Raw genomic sequence first — 19,935 nt, 5'->3', positions numbered from 1 at the left:
AAAAGTGGAAAAAAGCGACCCAACGCAAAATGCTGCTTTAATATCTACTTGGTTTCTTCTGTGGGTCAGGAATTGGGAGAAACTTGCCTTTTTTCATGTTTTGAAGGCCTATTAGTACAACCAAATGCTTGGCAGATCAGCTTTTTCAGAGTAGTGGTAGTGTGGATTTAGTGTATGCTCAGTGTGTTTACAAACACAGTGAACGCATGATGTCACATATTGAAATAATTCATGAGTCGATTTCAGACCGTATCCATCTATGTTTTCAAGAAGTAAGGCATAGCATTTGCTCTCTGGTTATTTAAACTGTATCCATAACTACCTGAATTTTGATGGTAAGAGCTAGCAGCACATATATCCGTAGAGCGTGTCCGGTCATCTGTAATACTGTCCACATGTAGCAAGGCTTTTGTCAGCACCTCTGTCATTACTGAGACTGCGTTGCTAGGGAATTATTCAAAAAGAAAAGTAAATGGATATAATAATCAGGTTAACTTTGCTTATTTAAGTACAGCTGCCAAAGAATTCTGCTATAGCTTTGGTTCATATTTCCACATTGTTCCTTTCTTAGAAACAAATCTTGTGCCCATATTTGGTAGTAATTAGTTCTTGGAATTGAAGCAATGAATTCAATGCATTCAATGCATTGAAAAATCTGTTGCCACAGCAACAGAATTAAAAGAAAACAGGTGTAAATTAATGGCCCGAAGCAAATTCAGCAGATTCAATGATAACTGCTGTAATCCAGGCTGAAATATCAAAGCTAAGGAAGGAAGAACATGTACCATCACCATGGCAACAGGATGAAAGAAACAGGTGTGAGAACTTGACTTCTTTCCAGACTTTCTAGCTATTTCTCTTTAGAGAAGTTGTGAGAAGAAGTGCAATATAGGACTGCACAAACACTATCGTACGTACGACACATGCAATATAGTTCCGAGGAGCAAGCTCGAACTAAAAAGCTTTACTTCTTTTCGCTTTCAAGTTTGTACCAGTGGTAGCAACGGCAGTCGGGCGCAAGAATTAGTGCTAGCATCATAACAGCATAACTTTGTGTTATCTATGCAACTTATACATTTATGACATTTTGTAGCCTTATATTCTATGAGTGTCATACGTAAGGAACTTTATGTCATTGTATATCAGAACAGTGTAATCTATACTGTAGCCTAGCCTTTAGCAATAACGCCAGGCGTAGCCCACGCAGTTTAGCCAGCTTATTATTTTTATCAGTTCTTCTGTGACAAATTGTCTATATTATGTTAGATTTTTACTGAAGTACATTAGCAGCCGTTAACAATCATTTAATTACTACTGCACATGGTGGACTACAGTCGCTTGATCATTGACCCGATCGTTGAGTCAGTTAGCACGAGGCTGTAGTATCACAGCCACCATAGCAACGGGCTCTACGTGATTGGATTTTTACTTGACTCTTCAGGTGTACACAAGCACACAGCAAGAATATAATATTCAAGGTCTTATCCAACTGCTCTCACAGGAAATAGTGACCAATATGACATCTTTACTTTCTCATCTTTTTTATAAAAGTGTGACTGTACCTTTGTAAACATTCTTCGACGGTCTTCAGATCTGGTGATGAATTCTCTGTATCATCCAGTGACTGCAGCTGCTGCACAAGGCTTTGTAAATCGAACAGAGTTGATGGGTTTCCCTCATGACAGGAGAAGAACAGAGACCCATTCTGCAAGATCAGAAGAGTGCTAATAATAAACATCAGAAAACTTAACAATTGATGACTGTATATTCAGTGGACCATGGTAAAGGGCAACATTCCCCCCCCCCCCCCCCCCAACAATATTGCCAAATGTAGTGTGAAGGTCTTTCAATAATTCAAATAAAATCTCCCTTCTTTTAAATGGAACAACAAAGTAAGGTACTAATTTAGAATCCGTACCAATTGACCCTACTTCCTAACCTCTAACCCTACTCCCTAACCCCTAACCATATTCCCTACTTCCTAGCCCTAATTCCTAACCCCTAACCCACTCCTTAACCTACTTTCTTACCCCTAACCTTATTCTGCCGATTCAAATTAAGCTTTCCCATTCATATGGTACGGATTCTTAAGTTAGGCCCAAAGTTAATGCAATATCACACAGGTACACTAGCATTAGGGTGTGGGGTTAGGCCTAAGATCAGTTCCCTCTCATACTAGGTATGCTTCTACAAAAAAGTGTAGGCTAGCCTAGCTTTAATAGATAGTGAATATGAAAATAATAATTTCCTTGCAACTTTACAAGAGAATATAAATCAAGATTTCATGACAGTCAAGAGAAAATACTTATCTTGCTTTAGAGTAAAGAACACTATGATGGATGTAGTCAGCATATTGAAGAGCCTATATTGTATCCAAGGCCATGTGGTCCACAAACAACACAGTGCAAGTATGTACAATACACACACCAAGTGGAAAATTACAAGAGCTAAGGAACTTATGAATATTCTCAATTCTCATGAATATTCATTACCAGCATAAAACATTACAAGAGCTAAGAAGCTTATGAATATTCTCAACTCAATGAATATTCATTACTAACATGAAACATTACAAGAGCTAAGAAGCTCATGAATATTCTCAACCTATGAATATTCATTATCTAGCATAAAACATTACAAGAGCTAAGAAGCTCATGAATATTCTCAACCTATGAATATTCATTATCTAGCATAAAACATAACAAGAGCTAAGAAGCTCATGAATATTCTCAACCCTATGAATATTCATTATCTAGCATAAACCATTACAAGAGCTAAGAAGCTCATGAATATTCTCAACCTATGAATATTCTATCAGTCACAATTACCTCCAGAGTATTGTCACTTAAAACAAATTCACTCTTAACCATCAATTCACCCATTCAGTAGGGACAATGTCCTATTTCTTATACCTCTATAAACTGTACTCCAATATCATGCCCTCAAAGTACTTGAATTGACAGTACAAATAGTTCGTAACCTTGATCTGATAGAAACATGATATTCATACTGCTCGTACTGACAATACAAGTGCTCTGAAGCGGGATATGACACAACAGTATAGCAAAAATTGTTCCAACTGGGTGATTCACCTTATTAATCATGGATATTCATTAATTAGCAAAACAGTGAATCTCATATACATATGTACTCAAAGAAGTACACCTTACTATCACAGTTTAGGCTTCATTATAACGATATCTGAGAGAAAATTTGGAGATAAAAGTAAACATTTCCAACTAACCTTGAATATTTTCAAGTTATTTTGCGGTGTTTGGAGAAGATTTAGCAAGGTGTGCCTCATCCGCCCAGGATCTCTGTGTCAAAAAAATTAAAACAAAATAAGAAAAAAAGAATACTACTCCTTAAAATAAAGGTTGACTATTTTATCTCAAAATGTCCATCTCTCCATGCTTTCCAAAAATTTTCAAAATCTTTTCATACTTATTTTCATTTTGAAGCCAAAATTTGTAGCAAGACACTGATTTAAAGTCTCTTTCCAGTGAACTTCTAACTTATTACAACTTAACCACTTTTCAAAGTGACTGATTGTGAATACTCATTTCATATTCTATAATAAAAATGACCATGTTAGTAGGGAAGAGGGTGAAACCCATAGATAAACAAGTTCCTCCTCCTCAACCACCCCCTCCTCTCCCCCAACCCTTTCTTCTTTAAATTTATTTTTGTATTGGTAAATACACATTATTTCAAATTTAATTGAATTTAAGGGTAGCAAAATTTAATGGTCTTTTAAGAGAAGAACAACCACGATAAGTGTTTGTTCACTCTTGAACAATTAAGAAAATGAGACATGTTAGAAGAACAATGCCGGGTGCAACATAAATTTATTATTGAGATGAGGTGATGGCACAGGACATTCTGAAATCTCTATTGACGATTTCTCATCAAAGTATCCAATGAAACTCATAAAACATAGTTACCCTGAAAATATATCCAGGGGGCAAAATTTGCTGCGATGGTTTAAAGAGCCTCTCTTGACCTGCCGAAGAAGCAAGAAAATTTCAAGTGAGAATTATTTTATATATATTACTATAAATATATATATAGTACAATAGAGAATGAAGCGCTTTCAAAAATTCAAACTGAATTAATATATATATATAGTTCAAGACTTCAAATATGAATACTGCATTAGATTTAGAATTTAAATTTGAAAAAAAAAAATTTGAAAAAAAAATATTAATTCATGAGAATGATGTCATGCATCACTCAGCAATTAAGGGCTTGAGAAATAATTGGAAATCTAATGAACAAGGCAGTTAGAAAAAACAAAAGAGAATAGGGTGAGCCGAAATATGATAGTATTGATACGTAGGAACTGAAAGAACTTTTGACGTGAGACAATTTGCATAACAAAATGAGTTACTAGTTCCCGAGGCTATTTACATAAATTTGTCTTCAATCTCTGGACAGAGAGTATATACAATATCCATTAGATTGATGTAGGTCATTGTCAAGATCAAAAAAAAAGGCTAATGCAGCAGCTACTCCGAGGCTTTGGTTTTAGTTCCTTTATGATGCATTATTTTGTGACGCAACCGCATACGACAGTATGTACATTTTTGTTAATGGCCTGACTGGTGAACTGCATTGTGGGAACTGGTGGTACAGAACTTAAAGTGCATTCTCTTGAAATCCTCCACATTCAGAGTTTATAGATACAAAGTCCATAACCGCGTGCCAAAGCACCATACTCACTTTCAGTTGTTGCAGCATACAGAACCGACAGACTGGTTCGTTCGGCTTGCTCTTCTCCAACGAGTAGGGGGGCAGGAAACCCTGCTTGCACTGAAAGGGGAACGTGACAATACACGATGACGAGGGTACCAGGGGTGCAGAGACATTGTAACAATGATAAGAATCTGGCCTGGATATTCTCAACAGAACTATTAAGATTTATCAAATCCTTCTTTTGTGGAATGTTCTATATTAAAGGTGTGCTGTATTGGCCCCAAATATGCCACTTATTCAAATATGGTCACCTTTGGTCATAATTCTTAAACTGTTTTTATGAAACCTTCGAGGAAATTTTCCTCCCTGTGACATTCAGTCATCTTGTGTGTTCCTTAACAATGTCTGAGAACAATTTCGAAAGAAAAGTCCCTCCAGGAATGTAATTTTTCGAAACTTCTAGCAATTATAGCGTGCTATAATTTGGGGCCTATACTGACTACCTTTAATGTTTCAAGACCATCCCTTGTCATGGTTACATATTACATGATACGACTTGGGGCTTGCGCGTAAACTTCAGGAGTCTGGCCTCGTTGTTACACTGCGAACACTCGCAGCTGTCCTACGACAATGTCTTCTATTGTTTTTTTCCATTGTTACAGTAATCTGCCACCCAGGCATTGCGATCCAGGCTGACTTTTTTTGCCAATAATAATTCACAAGTTTGACTAACTTTATAAGGAAACAATCTGATATGACTGTATGATACTGCAGTTAAGACTTGGTCCATCACCTCTTGAAAAAACCCAGGATGTAACCAAACCTTAATTAGACCTGCTTTCTTACTTGAAAAAGGAACCGAAACCAGAAAGCAAGATACCAATTCTTTTTAGCCCTGGGGTAAAGGAATTTTATATGCACACACAAATGGCTTTATGTACAAATGAATGCACAATCGATTTAAAAAAAAGAAAAAATAGTGGCTTTTTGACCTACTTTGATTTCGACACAGAATGTAGGATTCTCATTGCCTGTAACTGGATGGCTCAGCAAACAGGCATCGGGCATCACCATAGCAACGAGGATGTCGCTATCTGCATGAGCATTTAGTCTTTTCTTCGGCCGTATGTCCAGGCAATCTCGATTTACAGCTCTGACAAATTCTGGTGTCAACTTAACAAGTTTCTGCCAAATTTGCACAAAAAAAAATAAAAAAAGGCAAAAAAATAGGGGATGGTTAATAAGACTTGTATCAATATCTGTCTGTCACACGAACAGCAACAGTAAGTTTTACAGTAGGGATCATTGGTAAACAATTAATATGTATCAAGTATGAACCCCTTTAAAAGTTAATACCCTCAGTAGTTCTCAATAGGCAGTCTGTTGCAAAATCTGGCCCACGATAGACTGCCATCTTGCCAACCAAAAAAAATTGGCCCTCATTAGTCACTTGCAATAATCAGGTATGTGGGGGGGGGGGGGTCAAATAGTGACCACCCTACCATTCTAACCTGCGCATTGGTCATCCTAGAAATAGTGAGATTTTTGGCCTTTTCTTCCAGACAACCTGTATTTCTCAATTGTCCTTTTTGTAGATAGTTAATTCAGAACTCTAACCCACTGGAGGAGAGAAACATTGAAGCTAAAGGTAATAACAGGACTACTTTACTTCCAACAAAAAATTTACTATTATCGAGGAACGTCCACCGGTTGCTGGTAAACCTGATCAGGCAAGAAGCCAGACATTTGCAGTATAAGATGCTTGTTTTGCATCAGAAGTCATTTACAGGAGAGTAGCGTGAGGGAGGAGGGGGGTGGATGAGGGGTGAAGGGATGATACATGAGGGATGAGGCAGAATCTTTGATGTTGTCACTTCTTACAACTAAACTTATAAATTCTATGTTCCTCTTTCGTTAATTTATTTGCTCTTTGCCATTGAACCAAACAAACCCTTTTTCACCTCTCTTCTGCTGTGGCTATTGTAAGATACATTCATGAAATTTATTAGATGTTTTCTGTGACACGTATGGAAGGTAAACCTGTTTATGCATCAAAGTTTTGAATCATTTTAGTTTTGCACACAAGTAGGTTTATCCATCGTACTGTTTATTCTGTAACGAACATTTCAAAAAATCATCATTCTGTCAACTACACGAACCCAAAAACAATTTTTTTCAGAAAATGTTGGATCTGTGATATTTTGAAGTGAGTGTGCTAATGTTGTAAAGGAAACAAAGTAACACATTTTCCTGCCCAAAAATCTAGGTGGAATGGAGAGGCCATCTTATGATCAAAAACTATGATCATAAGTCAAATGACTTATTTCTCAATCCCATAAGGCATTGCAACTAAATTGATCCTCACACCTATTGACAAGTGCATTTCCAAAAGCATGCTGGGCATTGGAAACTCTCTTCCAGTTAAAGTAACTTGTGCATAATTCAAATTGACTGCCACTAGAAAGCATATGCTTTAAGTTTTGCATTATTGTGTGCCAAAATATACCGTTTTCTGCTAACCTATTAGTCTGACTCACAAGAAACACATGATTTGTTAGACTCATAAATTGTATACAATTAGGACCTCGGGACCAGTAAAGTAATGATGTTCAAGCGACTCACTGGACTTGTCACAAACATATCTCCCAGCAACGGTAACATGACATTGTCGATGTAGTCCTTGCACAGGACCCAATCTCTGCGATTGGCCTCCTGGTGACAAATTGAAAGCAAGTCAAAATTTGGCTTTCAAATTGTTTGCATAGCAGTTTTTGGAGGCTCTGAAAGTTTTGTCTCTTGTTAAAATACAACAATAGTTCCCGACCTGCTGTGTACAAAAACTACTCTACGTTTGCACTTGTATTGCAATGGGTCCATTTTGCAAAGCTTTTTGCAATGCGATACCCCAGAAGTTGATCTCTGAGTAAAAAAATCACTTGTCACAGCAAAGCATTGGAAGCAGGGGAGCTGCACTATTATATTATAATTATATCAATAGTTCAATATACCATATATACCACTGAAAACAAAACAAAAATTTCCATTAAAAATTCTCCAAAATGACAGATCTACAAAGACAACTATAAAGTCTACTATTTTTCTGATAGGACAAAAAATAAGCCATTGTCTGTGGAGTACATTCCATTCGTACCTTTATTTCGCTTTTATTTCTTGTTGCCTAGATACAGGCATATCAGATGTGCAATTTCTTCTTTGGGAATTACTCCACTGAGTCCAACTACTGAACTTAAGTAATGAATGGAGTTTCCTCTCATCGATTGAGACCACCTGATAACAACCATACAAGGTCTCAATATAATTATTAAGTTTTTTTTTTTTAACTCATCAAGCTGGTCTTGGGAATGGTTTATTAAACTCTTTTTTTAATGTACGAGTGGTGAAATCTCTCATCTTTACATCTTACTGAAGTGGCTTTTTGTGACACTACACATATTAGCACTGTGGGAAAATTACTGTGACTGTGTAACTTGTGTTTTAGTTTGACCAAAAAAAACAACAAAAAAACAGTATATGCTACAATTAAGGAGACATGGCATTGACCTAAGACTAGATACTACCCGCTTGATCACAAATCGGAATTGAGCTTTTATTTGTTTTGAATCAGCAATTGCCAAGTTGGTATCCAATGTTCAGTATATCACTCTTACTTGATAAACTGAAACCTCCATTCAGGAAATAACACAGATGGGTTACTTTTAACATGTATATCCAAACTTCTCAACTCAATATCAATCTTATATCCTTTGCCTTTTGAAATGTTTAACAGCAGACCTGATAGCAGAGCTGAAACACACATTTATACTGACCTGTTTCTCAGCATTGCTATCTGTTGAACACTTGCGTAACCTCAGCACTTTCCTCTCCTGCAAAACAACGGAAGTGCACTAGTTATTAGTATCCATAATGTAGTATATATAGGAACGCCTGGGACCAGCCTAGTAATGGAACTAATAATGCAAACTATTTCTGTCGATGATACGACAAGCCTTGTAAATCTGATCATCATGACACCATTTATGCTAATAAACGCTTCCTAAAAATTTGATCGGAATCTTTTGGGAGGGGAAGAAATACAGCTGGAGTAGTGTGAAGGTTTTTGAGGGTGCAAACAGCAAACATTAATAAAATGTCACTTTTAGCCGTTGATATCATTATGTAAACATACAGGTATTATACTTTAAATTCAACCTAGGTTGAAAAACTTTTCCCCCAAAAAACAAACAAAAGGAATATGAAGGTTTCACTGGAGAAAGGTTGACTCCAGGGGAAGGTAGAGAACTTATTGGACCCCATTTGGCCAATTTTGTAACATGTCTTGAAGCATGCAATGTTTTTGCAACCACTATATGCTACCTGCCAGGCTGCCACTTTGGCCAAATGCACTGAGAACCACAATAAGAAACATAAATGGATACTGTACCACTGTGATTTTTTTCAAGATTGTAAATGAATGGTAAAATCCTTAGTTTCAAGGAATGAAATGCATTTTGGAGGTCAAGGAAAAGACCTAATTAGATATCATTGGATCATTTATAGTGAATACAACCAAATAAGAAGTGACAATCGCATTTAAACAGCAGCCAGGGAAATATGACAACACACAGCACAATATTAGGGTTATAAACCGCAATCGCACTATTCATCCAACTGTCAGAAGTAAGAAGAATAAGAAAATGTGCCAAGTGTTATTCACCGGGCAGCCAAACAAGCCTTGCTGTTTGGCTGTCGGCACGGTGACTATTAACCATTTTCTTATTCACCTGGTAGGTGGAACAAGATGGAATTCCAGTTTGAATGCCACATGTACTGAGTCTAGAGAAAATTTAATGCAGATTTTACAGATCATGGAACTCTTCATTTGTTATTTGCAAGTGCAGACTGAAGGGTAGTCGGCCATGACAAAGCAAGTTCATACTGTAACTTTAGGATGGATAAAGTACCATCCATCTACAGAAATAGATATGGATTTTTGCTATACAGTCAGAAAACATACTCTATGGAAAGTCATGTGACATGCTCCTCTCTGTGTTACAAACATATTATTTAACACTTTGTCAGTTTGAAGTGATAGGAGTTTCGCAGACGACAGAACATCTTTACAGAGGTCATTTATGTGGTAAATTTGAGAATAGTTGATTACCATTGGATGGTATGATTGTCGAGAATGACTTTCTGTGTCAGCAAAGGTCTTGATCTGCATGGACCCTTGGCTACTATTTGAATACAACTACTGTACAGTCAGAGTCTTATAGATTGAGTTACAGTTAGGGTTAGGTTTATGGTTATGTGTCATAGGCTTTGAAAGAAAAAATAGGGCAGAGAGTTTGTGTTGCTAAGGAACAGCCAAGTCTGTTGGGTCTACTGCTTGTGTCTATGTACAATGTGGACAGCTAGGGTAGCCACCGACAGGAGAAACAGGTCGGGCCTGAGACCCCTTGACAGTGGTTCTTGGGACTTCAGCCTCTCTAACCCATGTCCCCTTCCTCCCCTCCCCCCCCCCCTGGTCAAGACTAGACTCACAGACCACTTGAGGAGATGACAAGACAAGATGACATTGGCTGGTAGTCATGAACCAAACATTGCAAGTTTCATATTTCACAATGTTAAACTTGTAAATTAACAGAATAAATAAGTACAATTTAAATACAGTTGAATCGAAGCTGGCAAAGATTGCATTTACCAAATGCAATTGTAATTGTATGTGTGACATGGTAAATGTATCAGCCAGTGCATACAAGACAGTGCACTGAATTGTGGGATGTCTGACCACATTACAGACAGGCCCACCCTGCATGCTTATTCACCTGTTGATAGGGTCATTATCCAATACCATTACAGAAACTAGCAACTTTGTAAACATTTAAAAGTTTACCACTAAGTCTAGGCCTATTTCAATTAATGAATTAATTTTAGAAAGAGATTTTTGCACAATTACAGTAGGCCTAGTCAGGTATTTTGTTGTTCTCTCTAGAGTAGGCCTCGATTATATTAGAAAGACACTTCACAGAGCCTAACCTACACACTTACAGATTAAAACCAAAATCTCCAACCAGTAAACGATGGGACTGTAGCCTTCGTGCTAACTAGCCTAAGTAACTTAATGTCCAGGTTAAACAAAATGTCAAAAGTTGAAAAAATGAAAGGAAAAACATAGCTATAACATTAGGCCTAAGGACTAGCCTATAGTATATTGAATTAGGCCTACCTGCAACAACAGAATTATTTCGGAATGTCACTGCATACCCTCTTCGGCCCTACCTATTTGCGGATAGCGAAATTTGGCAAGAAATCTCTACTATTGAGTCTTGGCATATATGTCTCATACGCAGACGTTAGGACTGGCCTAAGTTTACCCACAACTAGGCCTAGCCTACGTTGTGTTATAAAACTGACAAATCAATAATGAAAACAATCATAATAGCCAAAGAGGTTCTTTAAACATAACATAATAAAATCCAACCTTGATATTTGCCACGACCAGTGATGAATTGCCTTCACCTCGATAAGACCAGGTTTCACTTAATTCATTAATCACTTCCATCGTTGCGGCACTGCAATACAACTTACTTAGTAGTCAATCACTGTCTTTTCGCGTAACACGCTCACCTGCACAGACGAAGTAAGCAAGGGTGTACAACAATATGAAAATACTTACTTACTCTGCATCAGATTTTTCGTTGTCAAATTATTTCCATGCCCCATCTAAAATCAAATTACTTGCTGCTACATAAGGTTTTTCTGATATGTTCATTTATATTGCTTGTCGGATCAGCTAACAGTGTAATTTAAACGAATTTGAAACATTCTGATGAATCGCTTATCTTAACAACGGCATAATTTGCTGTGACAGTTTTTTTTTTAAGTATCGAGCAGTTCTTGGATTTTTAAATCGGTGTGCTATATGCTACCTTCTCATTTGTGCTCGTAAGACCTTTGCACCTTTCTAGGAAAAAAATAATTTATGTACCAGACCGGGATATATTCACACCAAGCAGTATAGAGGAGAAAGCTTATTCTTATCACTCCAAACACGTCCACACTGCGACTAATTTGCTCTGTCTCGCAGAGGCTATTTTACTCGTAAGCACTGTGTAGAGTCGTCGGATTTCTCCTAACACCTCCCCACCCATCCAAGCCTTGATTTGCTTGACGATCATGGCACAATAAGAAAGTCCCACAATTTATCTCATGAGCCCATGATTCTTTGATTATTGCAGTCAATGCTTTTGAGTGGAGTATGTTCCAGTTTTATGCCAATTCCGTCTTCAGCTTGTTATGGAGATGTCTTCAAATATCGAGATAGAACACAGACCATGGGTGTTTTAATAACACCTTTATGACAAAAAAAAAACCTTGCCGTGGTTCGTGAAGCTAATGGAACATTATTAATAGAGCTACCATTACTACAAGTCTGTCGAGAAAAGCAACATAATAGGTGGTAACAACCATGCGCAGTGCACGGAGATTAGGTTAGATTTGGAGATTAGGAGTTCCTGTCAGATTTCTGTCATGACCAGTATTTAGAGTTAGTTAATAAGTAGGCCTATACTACCACTGTTCTTTGAATCTTCAAACAAGGCATCATCCAACTCGCTTTATAATCCTTCTTATGCATAATCGAGCACTTACTACACCGCAAGCCTCGTCTTCGCGGTTATGAAGAACTCAATAGCCATCATGTAATTTGCAACAATTGAAGAAACACACGATCTTGCACGCATCAGCGGCATCATCTCTTAATACGTTTTACGTTTTTCTGAATACCGACGGGTTTTCTTTCGATGCCAGTTTGTGGTTACTAGCTCTTTCTCTTGCAATTTGTTCATTTGCGATAAGGATACTTCAAATTCATTATGGGAGGGTGAAGATTTTTGTTAATTCATCTTGGAGCAACATTCGGAAAAGCTGAAAGATATACAGAACTTAAATTCAGAACGCAAGTCAAGCGGCTGTATACAAATTTGCAATGTGATATCCTCAGCCCTTCGTACTTATTTCCGACATCTTTAGCGATGGATAATAGGCCTACCTCATTCGGGATGAACACAACGACAGCTAACCAAGTGATAGATATCAATGAAGTTCCACAACTTTTTCTCATTTTTCGCGCTTGTTTAGTTGGGTTTACGAATTTTGTCTCAGTCGTCTTCAATGTGGCTAATGTGGTGACATTAAGAAATGTGCGTCATTCATTTCCTCGCATTATGTTGTTTTATTTTCAATGTTTGTGCGTGTTTGATTTTTGCGTCGCCATCGCATTACTTCTCTTAGTACAGACAATTTATCATTTCACTTTACCGTCGGATGCTCTAATCTGCAAAATCGCCGCCCCACTCATCATGTATTTCGCCGTCTTATCTAACTCGGTCTTATTTTGCTTGGCGATAGATCGATACATCGCGATAATGTATCCACTGCGATACAACACGATTTTCACCGTTCGGGTCGCCTCTCTACTTCTCGTATTTTTCATGTTATTAACGGTAATCGTTCTGTTCACTACTGCGTCAGATGAACACGCCCTTGACGCCATTCATTACAATCCAAATGTCCTTTTCTGTGTTATGAGGATAACATTCAGTGACGACGGACTGTTCAGAATACGCAGTGTCCACGCTATGGCCGTTGTAGTTCTCCTCCCTACCCTGCTGATCAACGCGAGAATACTCTTGATAATATACAGGGCAAAGATCACACCACTGCATTGCCCTCAACCCTGTTCAAGTCGAGATACAGAGGAAAGAAACTTCACCAACCCATCTGCACTAAGTAATACTACTGGTCATCAGGCGAAGCAAAGAGAAACAGGTTTGAACGTCCCCACGACTGATCATAGGATACAAGTTCCTTCAATAGTCGTTGACGATTGTAGTCAGCAAAATGGGAAAACTAAAACTTTAATTTTACAGGTTCAAACCGTGAAGGATATTCCTGGGAATTCCGAGCCTGTTGTTACTAGTGACGCCTCGATAAGAAATGGGCTCTCTTTGCGACCACAGAGAAATCTATCAAAGCGTGTCGTTTCGCGTAAAGGATTGATCACGACATTACTACTCACTATATCTAATTATCTGTCCTGGATTCCTTTTCTCTGTGTTAACGTATTACAGGACAACCTAAGTCACTCGGTGTATATATTTTCTGCGGTCATTTTCATTGTTGCTTTCAAGGGTTGCTTGAGCGCATTCGTCTACATGTTCCGTAGCAAGCCTTTTAGAAGACATTTTCTCGGTTATTTTACACGACATGTTCTCAAATGCAAAGGGCGTAGCTTATTATGACAAATGCTTTATGACGTTTCAAAGACAATAAAAATAATTCAAAGGCATTGAAGACTAGCCCCAAACCTCGTGCGTCCATCTGAAAAAGTTAACTTTCTGTTGCTTGCAAGTGACGTTTTGTTCGTGTCGCTACAAAATGCAGACAGTAATATGTTATCTTTAGCTGGACCTGAGATGTCCATCGCTGTATCGTTTGTATGCTGTGCTGTGGGTATTGACCGCAGCTGTATGTACTGACTGTACACTAGTGTCTCATTACCGACGGTAGCAAGCTGTGTGTACATTTTCTGGGATCGATGGTCGTGTTTAACACTTCTGTTACACCTCATTTGAAACTAGGTCAAATTACCGCATAAGACGTTTCTTTTTGCGCGAGTCTTCACACCCTTTAGAGAAAACATGGGAAACGATTAATAAAATTCTTGGTCGTACTTCAATCAATACGCCAATTGATAAAATTAAAGATAATGATTTGTTAATTTAAATAAATTTGACATGGCCGAGAAATTTAATGACTTTTTTGCTTACATAGGTAACAACCTTGCAAGTTCTATTCCCACTTGTCACTCAAAATTCACAAATTTTCTTACTGATACCCCATCATCTCTATTTCTCTCACCAACCAACTCCTCTGAAATAATCACATTAATAATGCAATTGAAAAAAAGGCTCTTGTGGTCTTGATAATATTTCTGTTCAGTTTCTCCAAGAAAATCGTTTTATTATAGCTGCCCCTCTTACATATATTTTTAATTTATCAATATCTACAGGTGTTGTTCCAACTCGTACTAAAGAAGCTAAAGTTACTCCAATTCTCAAAAGTGGTAATAAGCTATCTATTAACAATTACAGGCCCATCTCAGTTCTTTCATCTTTATCTAAACTTTTAGAACGTAGAATATATAACCGTACTGTACATTTTTTTTAGACAAGAACAACATTATTACTGATAGACAATTTGGATTTTGTAGGGGGCGTTCTACAGCTATGGCAGCTTTGGATGTATCACAATATATCATTAATGGCTTTAACAATAAGGAATATTCTTTGGGTGTATTTTTAGATTTATCTAAAGCCTTTGATATTGTCAATCATGGAATTCTCTTCAACAAATTGTATCATTATGGCATAAGAGGGGTTGCATTTAATTGGTTTGTTAATTATCTATCTGGCAGACGCCAATGTGTACATATTGATAATCATTATTCTAATTTCAGTAAAATTACATGTGGAGTAGGCTACCACAAGGGTCAATTTTAGGTCCACTGCTTTTCTCTTTGTATATAAATGATATTATAAATTGTTCAAACACCTTGTATTTTACACTTTTCGCAGATGACACCAGTATACTGTATAAACACAAAGATATAAATCATGCTGCATCTACTATAAATTTTGAATTAACTAAAGTCTCTACTTGGTGTCATGTAAATAAATCATCTTTGAATATAAACAAAACCCACTTTATGATTTGTCACCCAAACCACAAAAAAAAATCAAGAACATAGATATATTTATTGGCAACTCACAGTTAAAGCGTGTTGAGGTTATAAATTTCTAGGTTTATTTATTGATCCTGCTCTAATGTGGTCTTCTCACATCTCCAAGATTAAAACTACCATCTCAAAAACTGTTGGAGTCCTTTACATAAAATCAAAGACTTTGTTCCAATGTATATTCTCAAGAACTTGTATAACACTCTCATACTACCTCATCTTAATTATTGTAATATTGTTTGGGGTAATGCATATTCTACCTACCTAAAGCAATTGCTTTTATTACAAAAGAAGGCTGTCCATGTTATTACACAGTCTGAATTCTTAGCACATACACCACCACTATTTAGCTCACTGAACTTACTTGATATTTTTGATTGATACAGATACCATTGTGCAGTTTTTTATTTTTAAGTCTATTAATAATAAATTACCAGTCAATTTTAATGATTACTTTAATTTCGATTATAATATACATAACTACTACACCAGATCCTCTGGACATTTATTTTCATTGCCCATAAATACCGATGTATTTAAACGTTCCATCGTCTGTTATGGTGTTAATTTCTGGAGTAGCTTATTCCATACATTAAGAAATATTAAGTACCTTAATTCATTTTCATTCAAGTTGAAAAATCATCTTTTATCCAAGTATCAACATCTATAGATCTACATTTGTCTCTGACTTTAAGTATTTCCCATATTATCACAATGCCTTTTTGTTTAGTTTAGGGGTGGGGGGGGTGGTATAGGTCTTCATGGTAAGGGGCTTTATTATCATGCCCATATCCTTTATACTTGTCATCTTTATTTTTGGTGGGCATCTTGTACAAGCTACGGCTTCCAATCCCTTCCACCATTTTCTCTCCATAATTTCCATTATTTTTCTTTTATATGATTTATTACTTATTTTCTTTGCATGGTATTGTCTTCACCGACTTATTATTATATAAACATTGTGAGGAAATGGAAAAATAAATGAATGAATGAACGTATAGAGAGAACACCAAACATTGCACCACGGAGTCCACGAGGTGCCATAGTCAGGTTGATTGGTGAAAAAAATGCTTATTACCTCATGGTCGCGAAATGTGCTGGTTTCGCCAAAGCGCAGCTATTTGTTAAGGCTACAGTTCCGTCGGTTGGACCTACTGAGGCGTTCGCAATTAAGACAACCCCTCCCCCATTCACCCTGCAGTCTGGGGATGGGTATGCATTTTCTCAGGGTGCGATGGGGTTATATATAGTTTCACTTTATGAGTATCTTAATCCATGCCTATATAACTACGCTTTATTATCAACTAGAATATCTATTTTAAGAAAATTCACCGAATGGTGCCGTTGTCTTACTGAAAATAAAAATTTGGAACAAATTATATTTTTAATTTTTTAATTCATCCTTCTATCTCTTGATGATTATCATGATACAAATTAATTGAACTGTTTGATTGGCTTTAATAGTAAAGCTATTCCATTTCCCCACCCCCACCCCCATAATTTTACTCTCTGAATTCCTGTGGAAGAAAGGGTAATTATCAAAAGTTGGTAGATTAAAACCGTTTACTTCAATATACGGGAATTTTTAACTTACTGCATGCTTTTCTCTTCTATGCAAACCACAGTTTGAAATTATTTTCAGCCAGCAGAAAACAAATTAAAATACAAATTAAAAGTAGGATGATCTATTAACGGTAACATGTGATGTTAAATTTTCCTCATCGTTCATTTTGGTTTGGCTAATAAGTAAAAAATATAGATATAAGATAGCACAAATTATATATATTGAAAAATTACACAACAGTGGTGACTTCAGCTACGAAAGATTTATGTATTGATACCCGAGTAATGACTGTTGGGAAGTATCTACTATATAGTCAAGACCAATGCACTATCATGTGACTCTGCTATTTTTGTGCCCATTACCCAATCTTGGACTGTTCCATTTCCTGAAAGGGAAAACTATGGAGTCTCTCTAATACCGACCTTGCAAAATTTTGCGGGGGACCGTGGATAGCAAAGTCGGCAATGGCTATATATAACGCCGATCGCTTAGTCGGTAATTACCATTATTTTTAGATTCGGCAGCATACAGAGAAGTTGTGCGCAAAGACGGAGCCAAAGTGAATTAATCAGGTCACTCATACAGAGTCTATGCATGCAAAGTTCTTCAAAATCCGCCCTTATCCCTCTCAGGAGTGAGACAGCCCCCCCCCGCCCCTCCCATTTGAGATATCCTGGATCCGACACTGGTCTAATTTCATCCTGATGCTACCCAACCTGTGATGATTCCATTTCCAAGCTCCTGAGAATCATACAAAGTCCCAAATTCTTGAACAAGAAAAATTCCAAATTCCCAAAATTTTGATATCACCACAATGGGCTATTAAATGCAATAAGCTGAGTAAAACAAAGAATATTTTCTTCATAGAATAACAACGTAGAGAGAGATGCTTATTACTTTTAATAATTATAACATCATCTTCTCTCTGTATTTCCAATAATATGCCATCATCATCATAGTAATATCTTGCGACTCGAGTACTCTTATGTAGCTTTTGTTTCGAATTAAAGATTTCAAGCACGAAGGTCGCTCTAGCACAAACCGGACAGAAGCAACTAGATAAATTAATTTGATAATTAGGTTATTAATTAATTTCGCTGTCTACCAATACTTGTCTTTCTGGGGCCCTCTTCCGAGAAAATCCACAATCGGCCACTGGCGTGTATCGGCAATGTAAAAGCTTCTGTGACATAAATTTGCATACTGTGAAAGGATAATTTACTGAAAGAAATTTACACGCCAATGAACAAATATTTTAATTGATTTCTGACAAGGAAACTATTGTCACTGCTAAGACTAACATTTTGCATCAAGTTTTTATGAACGCACAAACCTAATGGATTAAACGTTTGTGGCATTTTTGGTTTCACTGGATTCTTGTTAAAAACCAATTTTATTAAGTCTTTTTCATTGCTGTTTCACTGCAAGTTTTAAGACTTAATTATGTTATAATTATTGTTTAAATTAAGTTATAATTATGTCTGGCCATATCGTTCTAGATTCAAATTGTGCAATATTAGCTCTGCTGCAAAAAGAGTTTATTAATAATTTCAAATGCAAACATATGGCAGCAAAAGAAGAAAAAAAAGCAAATATCAGAAACCGTTTGGATTCAGGATTTTCATCTTGGCAGATTTTCCAAAATATTAGTTTGGCAGTCGAGATAAGGTGTTTTTTTCCCCCTCTTTTTACCAAATTACTGGACAAAAAGGTGATTTCTTGAATTTGCTAGACCATTTTGGACATAAGCTACCAATACATAAGTGTATGATGATAATAATAACAATATTAATAGAAATAATACAGTGGATTAATATAGCGCCAAATCAGAAACAAGAAGAAGTTGCTCAAGCGATTAACAAAACAACTGAATCGCAATCAAACGAACAAGTAAAGAAGAGAGTCTTACATTTGCTACTGATTTCACACATAGTTCTTCAAAAACAAGGCACTGAAAATTAACGAAATGAAAGGTAGAGGAAGAAGGATATGAAATGAATGGTTCATAAAAATGGCGATATCGTACAGAATGATAAAGATATATCATAATACTACGTGGTAAACGATAACTTATTATTGAAGTTGTGTCTTAACAGAGACACATGATCAGAATGGAGCATCGCCATTGGTCAGAATCAACCATCAACTGAAGAAGGGGCGGGGCGATGGCAGATTGGCGGTATACAACAACCCCTTCCTTTCCAGTGAATTTTTTTATGTTTGCAGAGTGAGTTGTTTTTTTCTAATATTGTTTTGACTCAACAATAAACTCTTGTTTCATTAAACTCCTACAGTGCTTAATTTGGGGCAGTCAATATAGAGCCATTCTTGTTGTTTCTAATCTAAGCTTTATCTTTTGACTTTTAACATGCAAGAATATCATTGGCTCTTTTCTTTTTTATTCCATCTTTCATTTCTTTCTTCTTGTAAATCACACAGAAGGAGAAACAGGCTTTAATTTAAAACACATATCTAGTAATGGCTTGACCTGATCATAAAAAAAAAAACTATCGAAAACAAAAGCTGTGTATTGTTCACTAGGCAATTGCAACCATGAAGTCAAACCTGTGTAATATTTTGAAGAAACCAAATCTTACCTGAGTAAAATTTTAAAAAAAAGGAACACAAGTTCTCTGCAGTTTTAATACCGAAGAAATCCAAATCTCAAATAAAGATGAATATTTGTTAAAATATGACGATAATAAAAGAACACATTTTGGTAAAATTATAGGAATTTGCAAGAAGATGGATTAATATGAAGATTTAGGCCGACACTGCTGAGCTGATGCCGGCATCGCTTAAGTCTTAAAGGAGCGTTCCAGAGATTAAGTATATTTTAAATGCTGAATATTTAGCACACCACAGTGGCTATAGAAAC

General features: G+C 36.6%; 2 protein-coding genes across 2 annotated transcripts in view; one reads left to right on the top strand and one right to left on the bottom strand.

Annotated features, from left to right (window-relative positions):
* LOC139961436 (inositol-pentakisphosphate 2-kinase-like) overlaps window positions 1-12,168 on the bottom strand; it is a 39,297-nt gene extending 27,129 nt beyond the window's left edge. Inside the window, exons 1-9 of the mRNA XM_071960606.1 lie at window positions 11,177-12,168; window positions 8,523-8,579; window positions 7,318-7,407; window positions 5,692-5,880; window positions 4,723-4,812; window positions 3,945-4,003; window positions 3,245-3,317; window positions 1,563-1,705; window positions 323-444 (exon numbers count right to left, since the gene is read on the bottom strand). Of these exons, the coding sequence (XP_071816707.1) occupies window positions 323-444; window positions 1,563-1,705; window positions 3,245-3,317; window positions 3,945-4,003; window positions 4,723-4,812; window positions 5,692-5,880; window positions 7,318-7,407; window positions 8,523-8,579; window positions 11,177-11,257 (904 nt within the window). The 5' untranslated portion in view covers window positions 11,258-12,168. The remainder of the gene's footprint in view (window positions 1-322; window positions 445-1,562; window positions 1,706-3,244; window positions 3,318-3,944; window positions 4,004-4,722; window positions 4,813-5,691; window positions 5,881-7,317; window positions 7,408-8,522; window positions 8,580-11,176) is intronic.
* Window positions 12,169-12,189: 21 nt separating this feature from the next.
* LOC139961431 (uncharacterized) lies at window positions 12,190-17,159 on the top strand. The gene has a single exon (XM_071960586.1). It carries the CDS (start codon window positions 12,729-12,731, stop codon window positions 13,995-13,997), a length of 1,269 nt encoding a protein of 422 aa, XP_071816687.1. The 5' UTR covers window positions 12,190-12,728; the 3' UTR covers window positions 13,998-17,159.
* Window positions 17,160-19,935: the final 2,776 nt, after the last annotated feature.

The sequence above is a fragment of the Apostichopus japonicus genome, chromosome 20 (genome assembly GCF_037975245.1).
Source record: "Apostichopus japonicus isolate 1M-3 chromosome 20, ASM3797524v1, whole genome shotgun sequence".
Classification (NCBI taxonomy): Eukaryota; Metazoa; Echinodermata; class Holothuroidea; order Aspidochirotida; family Stichopodidae; genus Apostichopus; species Apostichopus japonicus.
Note: the sequence above shows the minus strand (reverse complement) of the source record. Positions and strands in the feature narration are given on the sequence as shown.

Coding starts and splice junctions, on each gene's coding strand:
- LOC139961431 (XM_071960586.1), top strand. CDS start 12,729: ATGGATAATAGGCCTACCTCATTCGGGATGAACACAACGACAGCTAAC.